This window comes from Gobius niger (genome assembly GCF_951799975.1).
Source record: "Gobius niger genome assembly, chromosome: 21".
Classification (NCBI taxonomy): domain Eukaryota; kingdom Metazoa; phylum Chordata; class Actinopteri; order Gobiiformes; family Gobiidae; genus Gobius; species Gobius niger.
In genome coordinates, this window is record NC_136872.1 from 25,087,644 (window position 1) to 25,108,260 (window position 20,617).

The window sequence follows — 20,617 nt, forward strand, 5'->3', positions numbered from 1 at the left end:
CTTCGCAGGGTGGCTGGGCGCACCCTCCGAGATCGGGTGAGGAGCTCAGTTACCCGGGAGGAGCTCGGAGTAGAGTCGCTGCTCCTTCACGTCGAAAGGAGCCAGCTGAGGTGGCTCGGGCATCTGTTCCGGATACCTCCTGGTCGCCTCCCGCAGGAGGTGTTCCAGGCATGTCCTAGTGGGACAAGGCCTCGTGGAAGACCCAGGACACGGTGGTGGGACTATGTCTCCGAGCTGGCCTGGTGTCGCCTCGGGGTCAGAACAGCTGGAGGAGGTGTGTGTGGACCGGGAAGTTTGGGCATCTCTGCTGAGACGCTGCCCCCGCGACCCGGCCCCGGATAAAACGGAAGAAAATGGATGGATGGATGGATTTTTGTCTTTTTTTTGCTGGATTTTAGGTTTTTTTTGCAGGATTTTTGTCACTTTTTTGTTGAGTTTTTGTCATTTTTGTCGCTTTTTTTGATCGCTTTTTATCTTTTTTTGTTGCGTTTACATCCTAATTTTCTTCTTGTTTCTTGCCTCTGTTCTGAAGAAGCTTTTAGATTTGTAGAATTGGGAGAAAACATGTTGAGGTGGGAGTTAAGAGGTTAAACACTTCATACACGGTTTTCCTCATGACTTTGGTGCTGCAGTTACACCGTCTCTCCACTAACCACCTGTGGCGCTGTTGATCCCCCTCCTGCTGCTTTAGTGCCTCATGTTCCCCCATGTTTATATGTTTATAACTTATACTGAGCACAGACTTTTGACTCATGGCTCCACCACATTATATTTATCATGATTCACTCTGGAGAAAAGTTCAGATGAAAATATACAGATTTGAAAACACCGACAATTAAGGGAAAACAAGTTCTGCTTTACAAAGAATAAACTCAGTTGTTTCACCATAAATGGCTTCACAAAACCAGTAACTATGAATGTAAGAAACTTTTTTGTGTTTTCTTTCATATTATTTGGAAAATAGTCAAAGAAATTCTGCCAGGCTGAGCAAATGTTTAAGCACAGCTGTATCTGCTCAGCTTCAAGTGTTTTCAGAACTTGGATCCTTCATCCTTCATACACAGTTACTAACAGTTACTATCAGATACTATCAGTTACTATCAGTTACTATCAGTTATAAACAGTTACTAACAGTTACTATCAGTTACTAACAGTTACTAACAGTTACTATCAGTTACTATCAGTTATAAAAAGTTACTAACAGTTACTATCAGATACTATCAGTTACTATCAGTTACTATCATTTACTATCAGTTATAAACAGTTACTAACAGTTACTATCAGTTACTAACAGTTACTAACAGTTACTATCAGTTACTATCAGTTATAAACAGTTACTAACAGTTACTATCAGTTACTAACAGTTACTATCAGTTACTATCAGTTACTATCAGTTACTAACAGTTATTAGGCGGCACGGTAGCGCAGCGGTTAGCGCCTCCGCTTCACAGCTAGAAGGTCCCGGGTTCGATTCCCACCAGGACGGGGCCTTTCTGTGTGGAGTTTGCATGTTCTCCCCGTGTCTGCGTAGGTTTTCCTCCGGGTACTCCGGTTTCCCCTACCACTAAAAACATGTGCAATAGGTGAATCCTCCAGCCAGGTGATTCTGACCATCAGCCTGGCTCCACATCATGGAGATGGGTCCCCGGGCGCGGCTCTGCCGTCGACCACTGCTCCTTACGGGTTGCCCCAGTGGCATCGAAGGATGGGTTAAATGCAGAGGACAAATTTCCCTACGGGGACAATAAAGTATACAAACAAACAAAACAAACATACAAACAAACATTAACAGTTACTATCAGTTATTAACAGTTACTATCAGTTACTGTCAGTTACTATCAGTTACTAACAGTTACTATCAGTTACTAACAGTTACTAACAGTTACTATCAGTTACTATCAGTTATACAAAGTTACTAGCAGTTACTATCAGATACTATCAGTTACTATCAGTTACTATCAGTTACTATCAGTTATAAACAGTTACTAACAGTTACTATCAGATACTATCAGTTACTATCAGTTACTATCAGTTACTATCAGTTACTATCAGTTACTAACAGTTACTATCAGTTACTATCAGTTACTAACAGTTACTATCAGTTACTATCAGTTACTAACAGTTATTAACAGTTACTATCAGTTATTAACAGTTACTATCAGTTACTGTCAGTTACTATCAGTTACTATCAGTTACTATCAGTTACTATCAGTTACTATCAGTTACTATCAGTTACTATCAGTTATACACAGTTACTAACAGTTACTATCAGATACTATCAGTTACTATCAGTTATAAACAGTTACTAACAGTTACTATCAGATACTATCAGTTACTATCAGTTATAAACAGTTACTAACAGTTACTATCAGTTACTATCAGTTATACACAGTTACTAACAGTTACTATCAGATACTATCAGTTACTATCAGTTATAAACAGTTACTAACAGTTACTATCAGATACTATCAGTTACTATCAGTTATAAACAGTTACTAACAGTTACTATCAGTTACTAACAGTTACTATCAGTTACTATCAGTTATAAACAGTTACTATCAGTTACTATCAGATACTATCAGTTACTATCAGTTACTATCAGTTATTAACAGTTACTATCAGTTACTGTCAGTTACTATCAGTTACTATCAGTTATACACAGTTACTAACAGTTACTATCAGATAATATCAGTTACTATCAGTTACTATCAGTTATAAACAGTTACTAACAGTTACTATCAGTTACTATCAGTTACTAACAGTTACTAACAGTTACTATCAGTTACTATCAGTTATAAACAGTTACTAACAGTTACTATCAGATACTATCAGTTACTATCAGTTATAAACAGTTACTAACAGTTACTATCAGTTACTAACAGTTACTATCAGTTACTATCAGTTATAAACAGTTACTAACAGTTACTATCAGATACTATCAGTTACTATCAGTTATAAACAGTTACTAACAGTTACTATCAGTTACTATCAGTAACTATCAGTTACTAACAGTTACTATCAGATACTATCAGTTACTAACAGTTACTATCAGTTACTATCAGTAACTATCAGTTACTAACAGTTACTATCAGATACTATCAGTTACTAACAGTTACTATCAGTTACTAACAGTTACTATCAGTTACTATCAGATACTATCAGTTACTATCAGTAACTATCAGTTACTATCAGTTATAAACAGTTACTAACAGTTACTATCAGATACTATCAGTTACTATCAGTTATAAACAGTTACTAACAGTTACTATCAGTTACTATCAGTTACTATCAGTAACTATCAGTTACGATCAGTTAATAACAGTTACTATCAGTTACTATCAGTTACTATCAGTAACTATCAGTTACTATCAGTAACTATCAGTTACGATCAGTTAATAACAGTTACTATCAGTTACTAACAGTTACTATCAGTTACTATCAGTTACTATCAGTTACTAACAGTTACTATCAGTTACTATCAGTTACTAACAGTTATTAACAGTTACTAACAGTTATTAACAGTTACTATCAGTTACTGTCAGTTACTATCAGTTACTATCAGTTATACACAGTTACTAACAGTTACTATCAGATACTATCAGTTACTATCAGTTACTATCAGTTACTATCAGTTATAGACAGTTACTAACAGTTACTATCAGTTACTATCAGTTACTAACAGTTACTAACAGTGACTATCAGTTACTATCAGTTATAAACAGTTACTAACAGTTACTATCAGATACTATCAGTTACTATCAGTTATAAACAGTTACTAACAGTTACTATCAGTTACTAACAGTTACTATCAGTTACTATCAGTTATAAACAGTTACTATCAGTTACTATCAGTTATAAACAGTTACTAACAGTTACTATCAGATACTATCAGTTACTATCAGTTATAAACAGTTACTATCAGTTACTATCAGTTACTATCAGTAACTATCAGTTACTAACAGTTACTAACAGATAATATCAGTTACTAACAGTTACTATCAGTTACTATCAGTAACTATCAGTTACTATCAGTTACTATCAGTAACTACCAGTTACTAACAGTTACTATCAGATACTATCAGTTACTATCAGTTACTAACAGTTGCTATCAGATACTATCAGTTACTAACAGTTACTATCAGTTACTAACAGTTACTATCAGTTACTATCAGATACTATCAGTTACTATCAGTAACTATCAGTTACTATCAGTTATAAACAGTTACTAACAGTTACTATCAGTTACTATCAGTTAATAACACTTACTAACAGTTACTAACAGTTACTATCAGTTACTAACAGTTACTAACAGTTAATATCAGTTACTAACAGTTACTAACAGTTACTATCAGTTACTATCAGATACTATCAGTTACTATCAGATACTATCAGTTATAAACAGTTACTAACAGTTACTATCAGTTACTATCAGTTACTATCAGTAACTATCAGTTACGATCAGTTAATAACAGTTACTATCAGTTACTAACAGTTACTATCAGTTACTAACAGTTACTATCAGTTACTATCAGTTATAAACAGTTACTAACAGTTACTATCAGATACTATCAGTTACTATCAGTTATAAACAGTTACTAACAGTTACTATCAGTTACTATCAGTAACTATCAGTTACTAACAGTTACTATCAGATACTATCAGTTACTAACAGTTACTATCAGTTACTATCAGTAACTATCAGTTACTAACAGTTACTATCAGATACTATCAGTTACTAACAGTTACTATCAGTTACTAACAGTTACTATCAGTTACTATCAGATACTATCAGTTACTATCAGTAACTATCAGTTACTATCAGTTATAAACAGTTACTAACAGTTACTATCAGATACTATCAGTTACTATCAGTTATAAACAGTTACTAACAGTTACTATCAGTTACTATCAGTTACTATCAGTAACTATCAGTTACGATCAGTTAATAACAGTTACTATCAGTTACTATCAGTTACTATCAGTAACTATCAGTTACTATCAGTAACTATCAGTTGCGATCAGTTAATAACAGTTACTATCAGTTACTAACAGTTACTATCAGTTACTATCAGTTACTATCAGTTACTAACAGTTACTATCAGTTACTATCAGTTACTAACAGTTATTAACAGTTACTATCAGTTATTAACAGTTACTATCAGTTACTGTCAGTTACTATCAGTTACTATCAGTTATACACAGTTACTGACAGTTACTATCAGATACTATCAGTTACTATCAGTTACTATCAGTTACTATCAGTTATAGACAGTTACTAACAGTTACTATCAGTTACTATCAGTTACTAACAGTTACTAACAGTGACTATCAGTTACTATCAGTTATAAACAGTTACTAACAGTTACTATCAGATACTATCAGTTACTATCAGTTATAAACAGTTACTAACAGTTACTATCAGTTACTAACAGTTACTATCAGTTACTATCAGTTATACACAGTTACTATCAGTTACTATCAGTTATAAACAGTTACTAACAGTTACTATCAGATACTATCAGTTACTATCAGTTATAAACAGTTATAAACAGTTACTATCAGTTACTATCAGTAACTATCAGTTACTAACAGTTACTATCAGATACTATCAGTTACTAACAGTTACTATCAGTTACTATCAGTAACTATCAGTTACTATCAGTTACTATCAGTTACTAACAGTTACTATCAGATACTATCAGTTACTATCAGTTACTAACAGTTGCTATCAGATACTATCAGTTACTAACAGTTACTATCAGTTACTAACAGTTACTATCAGTTACTATCAGATACTATCAGTTACTATCAGTAACTATCAGTTACTATCAGTTATAAACAGTTACTAACAGTTACTATCAGTTACTATCAGTTAATAACACTTACTAACAGTTACTAACAGTTACTATCAGTTACTAACAGTTACTATCAGTTACTAACAGTTACTAACAGTTAATATCAGTTACTAACAGTTACTAACAGTTACTATCAGTTACTATCAGATACTATCAGTTACTATCAGATACTATCAGTTATAAACAGTTACTAACAGTTACTATCAGTTACTATCAGTTACTATCAGTAACTATCAGTTACGATCAGTTACTATCAGTTACTATCAGTTACTATCAGTTACTATCAGTTACTATCAGTTACTATCAGATACTATCAGATACTATCAGTAACTATCAGTTACTAACAGTTACTATCAGCTACTATCAGCTACTAAAAGTTACTAACAGTTACTAACAGTTACTATCAGTTAATAACAGTTAATAACAGTTACTAACAGTTACTATCAGTTACTATCAGTTACTATCAGTTACTAACTGTTACTATCAGTTACTATCAGTTACTATCAGTTAATAACAGTTACTATCAGTTACTAACAGTTACTATCAGTTACTATCAGTTAATAACAGTTACTATCAGTTACTATCAGTTACTATCAGTTACTATCAGTTACTAACAGTTACTATCAGTTACTATCAGTTATAAACAGTTACTATCAGTTACTATCAGTTATAAACAGTTACTAACAGTTACTATCAGATACTATCAGTTACTATCAGTTATAAACAGTTACTATCAGTTACTATCAGTTACTATCAGTAACTATCAGTTACTAACAGTTACTATCAGATACTATCAGTTACTAACAGTTACTATCAGTTACTATCAGTAACTATCAGTTACTATCAGTTACTATCAGTAACTATCAGTTACTAACAGTTACTATCAGATACTATCAGTTACTATCAGTTACTAACAGTTACTATCAGATACTATCAGTTACTAACAGTTACTATCAGTTACTAACAGTTACTATCAGTTACTATCAGATACTATCAGTTACTATCAGTAACTATCAGTTACTATCAGTTATAAACAGTTACTAACAGTTACTATCAGTTACTATCAGTTAATAACACTTACTAACAGTTACTAACAGTTACTATCAGTTACTAACAGTTACTATCAGTTACTAACAGTTACTAACAGTTAATATCAGTTACTAACAGTTACTAACAGTTACTATCAGTTACTATCAGATACTATCAGTTACTATCAGATACTATCAGTTATAAACAGTTACTAACAGTTACTATCAGTTACTATCAGTTACTATCAGTAACTATCAGTTACGATCAGTTAATAACAGTTACTATCAGTTACTATCAGTTACTATCAGTTACTATCAGTTACTATCAGATACTATCAGATACTATCAGTAACTATCAGTTACTAACAGTTACTATCAGCTACTATCAGCTACTAACAGTTACTAACAGTTACTAACAGTTACTATCAGTTAATAACAGTTAATAACAGTTACTAACAGTTACTATCAGTTACTATCAGTTACTAACAGTTACTATCAGTTACTAACTGTTACTATCAGTTACTATCAGTTACTATCAGTTAATAACAGTTACTATCAGTTACTAACAGTTACTATCAGTTACTATCAGTTAATAACAGTTACTATCAGTTACTATCAGTTACTATCAGTTACTATCAGTTACTATCAGTTACTATCAGTTAATAACAGTTACTATCAGTTACTATCAGTTACTAACAGTTACTATCAGATACTATCAGTTACTATCAGTTACTATCAGTTACTAACAGTTACTATCAGTTACTATCAGTTACTAACAGTTACTATCAGTTACTAACAGTTACTATCAGTTACTAACTGTTACTATCAGTTACTATCAGTTAATAACAGTTACTATCAGTTACTATCAGTTACTATCAGTTACTATCAGTTACTATCAGTTAATAACAGTTACTATCAGTTACTATCAGTTACTAACAGTTACTATCAGATACTATCAGTTACTATCAGTTACTATCAGTTACTAACAGGTACTAACAGTTACTAACAGTTACTATCAGTTACTAACAGTTACTAACAGTTACTATCAGTTACTAACAGTTACTATCAGTTACTATCAGTTGTTATAGTCGACCTGACGAGAGCCTCTGCTTCACCCACAGGGGGCGCTAACCTCAGATATTTCATCAAATATATCCTTGCAAGGCAAACACAGTAAACTCATTGAACTGTCGTGATAATGTCGTTAATGGCAGTTATTTTGTGGAGGATAATCAGACTCAGTATCGCCCCCTGTCCCAGGAGACTTAAGCTGGTGCAGCCTCTAAAACCTTTACTTTTCTTCCAAATGTCGTCTTTAATCATAACCTGGAGGCTAAAACCTAACGCAGGTTCTACTGGACGTCACCGCCTTTGTGTCGCTTTAAACTCAGCCCAGGCTCCGGGCGGCACTTACGCTTTTGTTTCATTTAGCTTCATTTTTACTTTGTGTGACTTTTGTTCTTTTAAATTCACTAAATCTTAACTTTATTTATTGAAAGTGTTGATTTTCTTTTTTTTTGTAAAAACGTAGAAAAGACCAAAAACGAACAGGAGTTAGCTTAGCATTAGCCGCTCCCGTGTGCTGCAGCGTGTTAGCTTTAGCCGTGTGCGTTGTGGTTGTTTTGAGCCCAGTCCCGGCGCCGCGCGGTCATTCCTCTGTCCTGTTGTTTTCTGTGAAGTCGTGTGGTTTTTAAAAAGTATTTTTCTACTGCACTTTGTATGTGACGCTTCGAGGCCGATGTAAATAAACGTGTTCAATAAATGTCACCGATGTCACAGAGTCCGTCATCTTTATTTTACCTTTGAACCCCTTAACTCCCGCCTGAACCGAGCACGTTTTCTCCAGTTTGGCTTTAGCCCAATCCAAAAGCTTCTGGAAAAAAGGTGAGAAAATAGAGACAAAACTGAGACGAAAACAATGATGAAGAAGTGAGAAAACATTGACAAAAAAGTGACGAAAAATTGACAAAAAATGAAAAAAAAAGATGAAAAATTGATTAAAAAATTTGACAAAAAATGACAAAAAAATGACAAAAAAAATGATGAAAAATGATGAAAAATTGATGAAAAAATGACAAAAATGTGACAAAAAATGATGAAAAAATGATGAAAAAATGGAAAAATATCACAAGAAATTGACAAAAAAATTGACGAAGAAATGACAAAAATGTGATTTAAAAAAATGACAAAAATCTGACAAAAAATGATGAAAAATTGATGAAAAAATGACAAAAAAATAATGAAAAATTGACAAAAAATGTGACAAAAAATGACAAAAAATTGATAAAAAATTTGACAAAAAATTGATAGAAAATTGATGAAAAAATTACAAAAATGTGATAAAAATGACAAAAAAATGACGAAAAAATGATGAAAAAATAACAAAAAAATGACAAAAAAGTAACAAAAATGACTTATACACACATACACATAAATATAATACCCAACAAAAAAAAGCTGGAAAAAAAATCTGATGCCGTGAGGAAAAAGATCCTCTCGGTTCAGGCGGGAGTTAAGAGGTTAAAGTCTCCATTAGCTTATTATTGCTGCCAATCCCAAGATGCTTAGCGCTATGACATCACGGGGGCGTGGCCTAGCCGAGGGGTGAGACAACCTGGAGTGTGTTTACATGCACAAAGTTATAATGGGGGTTTGAGGTTTCCTGGTTTTGCTTCATGTAAACACAGAATCCTGGTTTCAGTTTCCTGGATAAACTTTCCTACAGCCGTTTTCTCTGACGCCTGAGCCTTTAAATCGAAACACTGAAGTGACCTTAAAGGGACTAGACGGAGCTTAAAGGGATATTTCAGGATGTTTGACATAGGGCCTCATTTCCTCGTTATCCAGAGTGTTTTTGTAATTCATGCAGTTCTTATATTTGAAGAGTTTCGTGGCGCTAGGCTAGTGCAAGGCTAGTGCATTTCTATGGTATCAGCTAGCCTGCATTAAAAACAGTCTGACCCGACTTTTATCTGACTTCGGAGCAGCTCACACGTGTGTAAGGGCCTTTCTCTGCATTACGCCTCACAATATAGTTCCTCTTTTCATCCACTGAGAAAATCGACATGTTTCATTTTGTGTGACTAGACTTGGATCGTGTAAAGGCTCACGTAACTGGATTTAAATAAGGAAAACGTGGAACAGCTTGGTCGCTTCTAACTCACCCCAGTTTGGAGCTATCAGAAAGATCATCTTCCTCTGGCCGTTCACCTGGATCATGTGGTCGCCCGTCTTGTCCATCAGAGCCAGCAGAGCCAGCTCTTTGGCGCAGGACGTCATGTAGTCGTTCTCCAGGCACAGAGCGCCGGCCCCTGGGCTCGAGTCCTGCTCCACATCCTGGTCTGAAGACGGCTCCGGGTCCGAGTCTCCGTCTGAAAACAGCAGCGTCGCTGGATTATGGGAGTCAGAATACGTGTCTTTAGTGGAGAACCCGGAGGGAACCTGACAGACACGGGGAGAACATGCAAACTCCACACAGAAAAGCCTCGTCCAGGTGGTTTTTTCTCACTTTTTTGTCACATGTTCATCATTTTTTTCTCTATTTTTTTGTCTGTTTTTTTTTGTCATTTTTTGTTTTATTGTCATTTTTTTGTGACATTTTTTCGTAATTTTTTTGTCACTTTCTGTCATTTTCTTGTCAATTTTTTGGTCAATTTTTGTCAAATTTTTGTCACATCTTCATTGTTTTCGTCTCAGTTCTGTCGCTATTTTCTCACCTTTTTTCCAGAAGCTTTTGGATTTGGGTAAAACCAAACTGGAGAATGTGTTGAACCAGATTTATAACAATGTAATGGAGGAAAATGTCACTTCCTCAGTTTAACTCTCTGACAGCTCTAGTTTTTAGACTTATTACACCACTGACTTTACAGAGTTGTTTGTTACAGGTTGATTCCTGCCTGACACTCCCTGGTTTAGAACTGGCCTGTCCTGATTCTTGCTCTGAGTCACATGACTCTAAAGAACAGGAAGTCACATTTCAGAGTCTGTTTCCTCCGTCTGCACCTCAGGACTCTCTGGTAAGAACTCTTGTACATTTCTTTGTATAAACTCTGGATCATGGGCTGATTTCTGAGGTTGAATCCGTTTAAACTTGTTTCTCTGAACTTGACTGAAGCCAATGTAATAAAAGTGTGGATCAAACACAGCAGCTGCTCACAGAGCTGTTCTAAAGTCTGAGCCGATCCAAAAGGACAGGTGAGGTACAGCAGTGAACAGGTGAATGGGCTGTTAGTGACTTTGTGTTTCCTGTCTTTGCCTTCCTCAACTGTAACACTTTTATGAACGAGCTCCTCCGCTGCTCCTACAATAGGTTTGAGCCAAAAGAAGCCTGTGTCCACCACAGGGCAAAGCTCCAGTTATTTAGGGGAATAAAAATGTCAGGCCAAAGAAAAGAGAAAATGTTTTTAAATGTTCACCAATACAAATGTTTCTGTCGTCTGTGATCACGGTGACCCTTTCATCAAAATGTCGTCCCTGAAATACTTAGCCCTGAGTTTGAAATGTTCCAGTGTTCGAGGTTCTTTAGGCTGAAGGAGACAGGAGTTGAACTGAAGACTGTGAGAAACTGTGCAGTGAAAGGAAGGACAGACTGAGGAGCAGCTTTAGGACCATGTTAAAGGAGATGATTACACACACAACATGATTGAACACTGGAAACATTGCAATATTCACATCGTTTTGATATTTATGTCCCAAATGTGTTTCAGAAATGGCCTCTCGGAGCCCGAGCCGCTCTGAGGAGCAGTTCCTGTGCTCCATCTGTCTGGAGGTGTTCTCTGAGCCCGTCTCCACTCCATGTGGACACAACTTCTGCAAACGCTGCATCTCTCACACCTGGGACTCCACTGAGAGCTGCATCTGCCCCCTGTGTAAAGAGGTCTTCTCCACCAGACCACAGCTCAAGACCAACACCTTACTCTCTGAGATGATCTCACAGCTCAAACTGGAGAAGAGGAGCAGCTCTTTGGAGCTCATGACCTCCTTCAGTGAAGTCCAGTGTGACGTCTGCTCTGAGCCCAAACTGAAGGCAGTGAAGTCCTGCCTGGTCTGTCTGTCCTCGTTCTGTGAGAGCCACCTCCAGCCTCATCTGAGCGCGCCCAGACTGAAGAGACACCAGCTGATGGAGCCTGTGGACGACCTGGAGGACAGGATCTGTCCCACACACCAGCGCCCCCTAGAGCTGTTCTGCAGCACTGATCAGAGCAGCGTCTGTTCCATGTGTGTAATTCGGGAGCACAAGAACCATGAGGTATTATCTCTGGAGGAGGCGTTTGAGCAGGAGAAGGTCTCTCTGCAGCGTCTGGTGGAGCAGAGGAGGCTGAAGGTCCAGGAGATCACAGCTGCCCTGGAGCTCAGTGAGAGAGAGGCTCAGAGAGAGACACAGCAGATGGTGAAGGTCTTCAGTGACATCATGGAGTCTGTGCAGAGATGTTTGGACCATCACACCAAAGTCCTGGAACAAAGTCTTTCTAAACATAAGGAGCGCGCTCAGGCCTTGATCCAACAGCTGCAGCAGGAGATGTGTGAGCTGGAGAAGAGCAGCACTGAGGCCCAGCAGCTCTCACTCTCTACAGACCCCCTCCACTTTCTACAGCGCTGCCCTGCACTGCCCCCTGCTGGCCTGAAGGACTGGAGCAGCGTGAGCTTTGAGCCGCAGACGTGTGAGGGCAGTGCGGCCCGAGCTCTGTCTGAGCTGGAGACGAGGCTCTCACAGAAGATCAACAAAGTCTTTAAAGAAGAGCTGAGGAGAGTTCAGACGTTTGCTGTGGACGTCACTCTGGACCCAGACTCTGCTCATCCTGATCTGGTTCTGTCTGAAGATCTCAAACAGGTTCATCACACTGATGTGAGGAAGAAGCTCCCAGACTCTCCTCGGAGGTTTACTTATCATGCTATTGTTTTAGGAAAACAGAGTTTCTCTTCAGGCAGGTTCTACTTGGAGGTTCAGGTCAAAGGGAAAACTGACTGGACTTTAGGCGTCGCCCAAGAGTCCGTCAACAGGAAGGGAAAGATTCCTTGTTATTCCCCTCAGAACGGATTCTGGACCATTTGGTTGAGAGACAAAGATCAGTACAAAGCTTGTACTAGCCCTTCTGTCCTCCTGTCTCCACTGAGGCCTCCTCAGAAGGTCGGGGTGTTTGTGGACTATGGAGCAGGTCTCGTCTCCTTTCATGACGTAGATTCTGCAGATCTCCTCTACTCCTTCACTGGCTGCTGCTTCAGGGAGAAACTCTTTCCTTTTTTTGAACCCTGTTTCAATTCTGGAGGAACAAACTCTGCTCCTCTGATCATCTCAGCTGTGGACACAGAGTCTCCAGTTGGTGAAGGTCTTAAATGAAACACTTGTATCTGAACAGCAGCTCCAACAGTGACTCAGGCTTTGTTTGTGTGTTGGTTTGTGTCTCTGCTGCAGGACAGACAATAAGGATCTTCTTGTGTGTAAAAAGTGTGAATAAGGAAAGAGCCGGTGTTTCCTGAGTTCATATGAGACGTTAGAATAAAGGGCTCTGTACAAAGTCTTCACTTTACATTCTCTGCTTTTGCTTCACGTGTCACAGAACTCACCCTAAAGATCCTACTCTACATGTTTTAGTGCATTTGGGATTTCTTTAAATAAACTCCTTATTAATGGAATATTCTGTCAAAATGTCAATGATTGTGTTTGGGACAAAAAAGATCAATAAACTCTTGGAAAATGTTACGTCTGTTTTATTTCTCTCTTAAATCAACAGAAAGTTCGTCCAGTAAAATAAGGAAACACTTTATTCTGTGGATTAGACTCAAACGTCAAACTGATGATAAACATGTTGTTCATTAGACAATTTCTCAATAAGTTTATTTGACTATTTTCAAGCCAATTAAAAAAAAATGCCAGAAAATGAACACACAAAGTGGCTCAATGGCTAAATGCTATTTTATTTATACGTTTTTTTTGTCACTTTTTCTTTCTTTTTTTTACATTTACTTTTTTTGGTTAATTTTTTGACGCTTTTTAGAATTTCTTTTTAATGCGATTCTCACTTTTGTGGCTTTTTCATCGCTGTTTAGTCACTGTTGATTACGATTTATTTTATTTTTTTGCGTTTCGTTTTTGTCACTATTTTGACGTGTTTTCAAGAAGCTTTTAGATTTGGGTAAAGCCAAACTGGTGAAAATGTGCTCGGTTCAAGTGGGGGTTAAGAGGCTAAAAATATCTGTATTTTTTCACTTTTTATATCAATGTTTTCTTCGGTTGGAACGCAATACACAATTTACATATGCTACGCTGCACACGCTGTTTGCCACAGTCGCTTCGGCTACAAGCCGCGCTATGTTTTCGTGAACATTTTGGATTGTTTGTCAATGTGCTATTCCCCCTTTGAACGCTGCGGTGCTTTTACAAAAGGTGAAGTGCTGTTTGTTATTGGGACTTTAGCATCCACCGCTACGCACAGTAAGCGAGGGTGGAGCTTAAGCCTCGTGAATGGTTGGGGTGAAGAATAACTCATTGTACCTTGATAAAGCAAAAATAAATAAGAAGAAAAATAAGGAAAAGGAAATAAAGCACTGTGTTCTGTGTGTACTGCAGATTTTTGTGATTTCTGGATTTTTTGTGAAAGAAATATGTCAGATCAAGACGAGTCAAATGAAAATGAAACTTTTAAGAGACAAAGACAGCTTACGTTTAAAGCTTTTGAACAGAAACTGGAAAAGCTTCAAAATGAAAGAAAAGCAAAAGTAAAACAGATAAAAATTGCAATGAAAGAAATAACAGAGTTGATGAAAAGTGCTGAGAATGCTGAACAAGTCCGCTCATGTATTGAAAATATGTCCAGTCTGTTTAATGAAGCAAGCCAACTGCATGATGTGGTCATTCCTATGCTGCCGTCTGATGAACAAGAAAAACAGAACGCATGGTTTGACCACGTTGAAGAGCATAAATCTACTTGTGTGGAAGAGGCAAATAAATGGCTCTTGGAACTGCCTACAGTCACTGATGCACAACAGATTCCACCAGAGGGCGCTGTCGACCAAGAATGCCTCCCACATGCAGATCCTGTTTCCAATGACGATACAACAAGCATTTTGAAAACTGTAATGGATCTGAAAAGTACTGCAGTGGATATCGGACCAATCGACAGTATTTCTAATGCATCTAATGGAAAAACAAGCAAGCGCAGTACTGTCGTGAGCAAGTCTGTTTCAAGTACCTCTTCAGCCCGAATAAGAGCAGAAGCAGAAACCGCTGCTCTTATGGCACGTCAAAAACTGTTGAAAGAAAAACATGCTATGCAAGAGCAACAGGAGCAATTAAGGAGGAAAATGGAGGAACAGCAAGAACAGCTACGGAGAAACATGGAGGCGATGGACTTGGACATGGAACTGGCGGCTTCTTTTGCTAAAGTGAATGTGCTAAAGGCTTCTGAAGGTTCTCGTGTGTCAGCTAAATCTGATGGGATGAACTCTTATTTACAAAAGAGTAAAAATACACACTTAAACGTGGATGCTCCTACATTTGTGCCTGCATTCAGCACACAGCCATCGCAAACAGAGGTCACGAAGAACATGATACCTGCAGGCAATGTGTCAGTAAAGCCCAAAGCAAGTTACCAAACTGAGGTTCGTTCGACTCTGACTGGGGCCGGCCTGCCAGCATTAACATCAGTTGCACTCCATCAATCCGTTCCTCCAATCCAGCTTGACCAAATCTCATCTACAACCAAGCACACTTCCGATCAGCGTTTGATTACAGTGCTGGAGAAGCAGAATGACATTACAGCTCTACTAGTAGAACAACAGTCGCTTTAACTGTTACCCAAACGAGACCTGCAAGTATTTGACGGTGATCCTCTTCGGTATCGAGCCTTCATAAGAGCCTTTGAACACATCATTGAAGACCGAACTCCCAGCCACAAAGACTGTTTGTACTACCTCGAGCAGTATACTAGAGGCCAGTCTCAGAATTTAGTCCGAAGCTGTCAACACCTGCCACCTGCTCATGGGTACATCAAGGCGAAGGCTCTGCTACAAGAGCATTTTGGAGATCCATTCAAAGTAGCCTCCGCCTATATGGACAAGGTACTGTTGTGGCCTTTGATAAAGGGAGAAGACCTTAAGGCTTTGCAGGCCTACAGTCTACTGCTGCGTGAGTGCTGCAACTGTATGGGAGACTCTGCGGGTGACCTGAACGTGCCCACCAACATGCAAACAATCGTAAAAAAGCTTCCTTACAAGCTGTGTGGCCTGCGATCTGCAAGAAAGGTTTAATCGCAGAGCAACATTCTACGACATTGTGGAGTTTATCGAGAGGCAAGTTAAGATTGCAAGTGACCCTATCTTTGGAGATATACAAGACTCACCTGGAACTGGAAGAAAAGAGTCAAAACCTGGATCTTTCCGGACAAGTACAAAACCTCGAGGCAGTAGTTTTGCCACCAATGTAGCACCTGCTGGGAAGAAAATGGAGCCTGTAAACAAAAGAGAAGAGAACTTACCTGAAAGGTCGTGCTTGTTCTGTGGAGCTGGACATTCTTTGGATGTTTGCCTTCTGTTGGATAAAAGGACTCAAGATGAAAAAATGTCTTTTTTGAAGGAAAACAAAATGTGTTTCGGTTGTTTGTGCATTGGGCACAGAAGCAGAGATTGCAAAAGGCGTCTCACGTGCAGAGTATGCAACCTGAAGCATCCTACGTTGTTGCATATCCACTCCAAAACAAGGCAAATTAGTTCTACACAGGCTAATGGTGGTTCAGAAAGTGCCAGAGAAGGTGCTGTGGTGTCTGTTCAGTCCAGTGGATTAACTGGGGCCGGCAAGCAAGACTGTACGCTGTCAATACTGCCCGTGAAGGTGAAGTCCAAAAGGGGACAAGAGACTCTGATCACTTATGCGTTCTTGGATCCAGGGAGCACGGCCTCATTTTGCACCGAACGTCTGATGAATCGACTCAACCTCACAGGCAGGAAGCTCGGGATCCTCCTCAGAACGATGGGGCAAGAGAAAGTTGTGGACAGCTACATGTTGACAGATTTGGAAGTGGCTGGTCTGGAATCAAACAACTTTTGCGACTTGCCGGAGATCTTCACGCAAAGGAGCATGCCTGTCCACCGAGGAAATATTCCACAAAGAAAGGACCTCCAACGTTGGCCGCATCTGAGGCACATAAAAATACCAGAGGTTGAAGCAGATGTGGATCTCCTTATTGGCACTAACGTACCTCAGGCGCTGGAGCCCTGGGAGGTGGTACGTGCAGTGGACGGGGGCCCTTATGCCATCAAGACCATCCTGGGTTGGACGGTGAATGGTCCGCTCAGAGGAGATTGCCAAGTGGACAACCAGTGTGAGCCGCCTGACGTCACAGTTAATCGTATCTCAGTGGCAAGATTGGATGAGCTGTGGGAGAAGCAGCTGAAAGTTGATTTCCCGGAAACTCAACAAGATGAACAATATGGATTATCAAAAGTAGATGAACGCTTCATGGAGTCAGTCTCGCATTCAGTAAAGCTGATCAATGGACACTATAGCATTGGATTGCCAGTAAAACAAAGATACCTCAAATTGCCAAACAATAAGACAGTTGCAGTTCAACGAGCGTTCAGTCTCAAAAGGCGCTTGTCTAAAGATCCGACCTTTCGCTCTGATTACGTCAAGTTCATGGCAGAGATGCTGGAGAAAGGCTACGCAGAGAGAGTTCCACCTGAGCAGTTGACTCAATGTGATGGAAGAGTGTGGTATATACCCCATCACGGTGTGTATCACCCTACAAAGAAAAAACTGCGTGTGGTCTTTGATGGTGGGACCACATACCAGGGGACCTACATGAAATCGCAACCATCACAGCTATCTGGATTATTCAAGAAGGCTGATGTTCATGCTCGTCGTCGCTGGAAGCAAGTGCAGTACATGTCTAACCTGTTTTGGAAGCGTTGGTTGAAGGAATATCTTCCAGGATTGCAAGAGCGCCAAAAATGGAATCGTGCTCAAAGGAACTTCGTGCCTGGAGATGTCGTCATGCTCGTGGATGAAATGTCACCGCGCAATTCATGGATTACAGCAAGAGTTTTGGACACCGTTTCGGACAAAAATGGACTAGTGCGAACAGTGAGGATTAAAACGAAATCGAGCACTTTGGACCGTCCGATTACCAAAGTCTGCGGATGAGCAGTGAAGATCGTGTGGATTATAACTCTGAACTTTTTCGATATGGATTACATGAATGAACTATGGACTATGACTTCTACACATAGACTCTAAAGGACTCAGTTATGTTTCACTTTTTGCCCTTGGTTATGGTTCTGTCTCCTACTCCTGTTAATGGTGGTGGGTAATTATTACCATACAATAATTAGGGGCCGGAATGTAGGAGCCATACAGAGGTTTTGGTGGTTTCCCCTATGAATGAATGGCGCGTGGGTGGATATGTGCACGCGCTTAGTGACACAGTGTGATTGGTGGCACCGTGGGAGTGGTTTACTTAGTGCGCGCGCTCACCTGGGCTGTGTGTTTGTGCTGGGCCTGCATCATGGCGGTGGGGTGAGCTTGGGGAGAAACTTTCTGTTGACCGCATCGCATCGCATCGTATTGTATTTTCACATCAAAAGAAAGAGTTGCACTGTCTTATTGAGGTTTGGCATTTCAATTCAACATCGTCATAAGTAAGTGCCTGTTTTACTGCTTCGACACAAATAAACCCTCGTAAGCTGTGCAATTGTTCTGACTGCGCGTCATCAGTGTTCCAACCCCCTTGCCTTAGCCTACCGTGGCGTTTTGGATACGTTTGGAGTCATACGCCACAACATCACCTTTTGTATGATTTTTTTTTTATTTTTTCAATTTATTTATTTATTTATTTATTTTTTTAGTCACTTGTGGGTTGAATTTTTGTCACATTTTTGTTAAATTTTTGTCATTTTTTTGTTGAATTTTGTCACATTTTTGTTGAATTTTTGTCACATTTTTGTTAAATTTTTGTCATTTTTTTGTTGAATTTTTGTCACATTTTTGTTGAATTTTTGTCATTTTTTTGTTGAATTTTTGTTATTTTTTGTAGAATTTTTGTTGAATTTTTGTTATTTTTTGTAGAATTTTTGTAGAATTTTTGTTTAGTTTTTGTCTTTTTTTTTGGGGGGGGGGGGGGGATTTTAGTCATTTTTTTGTTGAATTTTTGTCACATTTTTGTTGAATTTTTGTCACATTTTTGTCACTTTTTTGTTGAGTTTTTGTCACTGTTTTGTTGCGTTTACATCCTTGTTTTCTTCTCATTTTTTGTGGCTGTTTTGGTGTTTTTTTCCCCAAGAAGCTTTCTGATTACGGTAAAGCCAAACTGGATGAAATGGGATCCGTTCAGGTTAAACTAAACTAAGATACAAAACTTTATGACTCTCATGAACTTTATGGTTAAATCTGCTACAATATTCTACAATGTAGGTCAGAGACAGATCTTTTATGACTTGTTGTAACAAATTACAAGAGATGTCAATGTTTAGACTAATATTTAAAATCTGCCTTTGTCTGACATTTAACTTAATGACACAGTTAACAAGTGTTTCTCTGTTGTTGAAATAGAAGAAACTGAACAACATTTAAACAATATATATATGTACGTATATTTCACATCAGCACAAACACTGGCTTCATTCTCGGCTCATCTAGAGGGACAAATAAAACTTAAATGACACTGAAGAAGAAAAAGCGAGTGAGTAACTTCCCCCACTCTCCCCGACCTGCCCCGTCCACAGGATCAGCTTTAATCTGTTACAGAGAATCAAACAGAGACACTTCCTCACAGGCCTCACATTCATTCTATTGTTTGATTTTCTGACCAGTCGGAAACAAGAACCGCTCACTGAGAGTTTATTCTTCAAATGTCAAACTCTGACTCTTTATCAGGATCAAGTCTTATCACTCATGACTTTATAGAGTTGTTTGTTACAGGTTGATTCCTGCCTGACACTCCCTGGTTTAGAACTGGCCTGTCCTGATTCTTGCTCTGAGTCACATGACTCTAAAGAACAGGAAGTCACATTTCAGAGTCTGTTTCCTCCGTCTGCACCTCAGGACTCTCTGGTAAGAACTCTTGTACATTTCTTTGTATAAACTCTGGATCATGGGCTGATTTCTGAGGTTGAATCCGTTTAAACTTGTTTCTCTGAACTTGACTGAAGCCAATGTAATAAAAGTGTGGATCAAACACAGCAGCTGCTCACAGAGCTGTTCTAAAGTCTGAGCCGATCCAAAAGGACAGGTGAGGTACAGCAGTGAACAGGTGAATGGGCTGTTAGTGACTTTGTGTTTCCTGTCTTTGCCTTCCTCAACTGTAACACTTTTATGAACGAGCTCCTCCGCTGCTCCTACAATAGGTTTGTGCCAAAAGAAGCCTGTGTCCACCACAGGGCAAAGCTCCAGTTATTTAGGGGAATAAAAATGTCAGGCCAAAGAAAAGAGAAAATGTTTTTAAATGTTCACCAATACAAATGTTTCTGTCGTCTGTGATCACGGTGACCCTTTCATCAAAATGTCTTCCCTGAAATACTTAGCCCTGAGTTTGAAATGTTCCAGTGTTAGAGGTTCTTTAGGCTGAAGGAGACAGGAGTTGAACTGAAGACTGTGAGAAACTGTGCAGTGAAAGGAAGGACAGACTGAGGAGCAGCTTTAGGACCATGTTAAAGGAGATGATTACACACACAACATGATTGAACACTGGAAACATTGCAATATTCACATCGTTTTGATATTTATGTCCCAAATGTGTTTCAGAA

At 38.6% G+C, this 20,617-nt stretch overlaps 1 protein-coding gene across 1 annotated transcript; it reads left to right on the forward strand.

The window, feature by feature from the left end:
* Nucleotides 1-11,591: 11,591 nt before the first annotated feature.
* Nucleotides 11,592-13,220, forward strand: LOC306981060 (E3 ubiquitin-protein ligase TRIM21-like; the record flags this gene model as incomplete). The annotated part of the gene is made up of 1 exon (XM_079580608.1): nucleotides 11,592-13,220. One exon carries the CDS (start codon nucleotides 11,592-11,594, stop codon nucleotides 13,218-13,220), a length of 1,629 nt encoding a protein of 542 aa, XP_079436734.1.
* Between the last annotated feature and the right edge of the window lie 7,397 nt (nucleotides 13,221-20,617).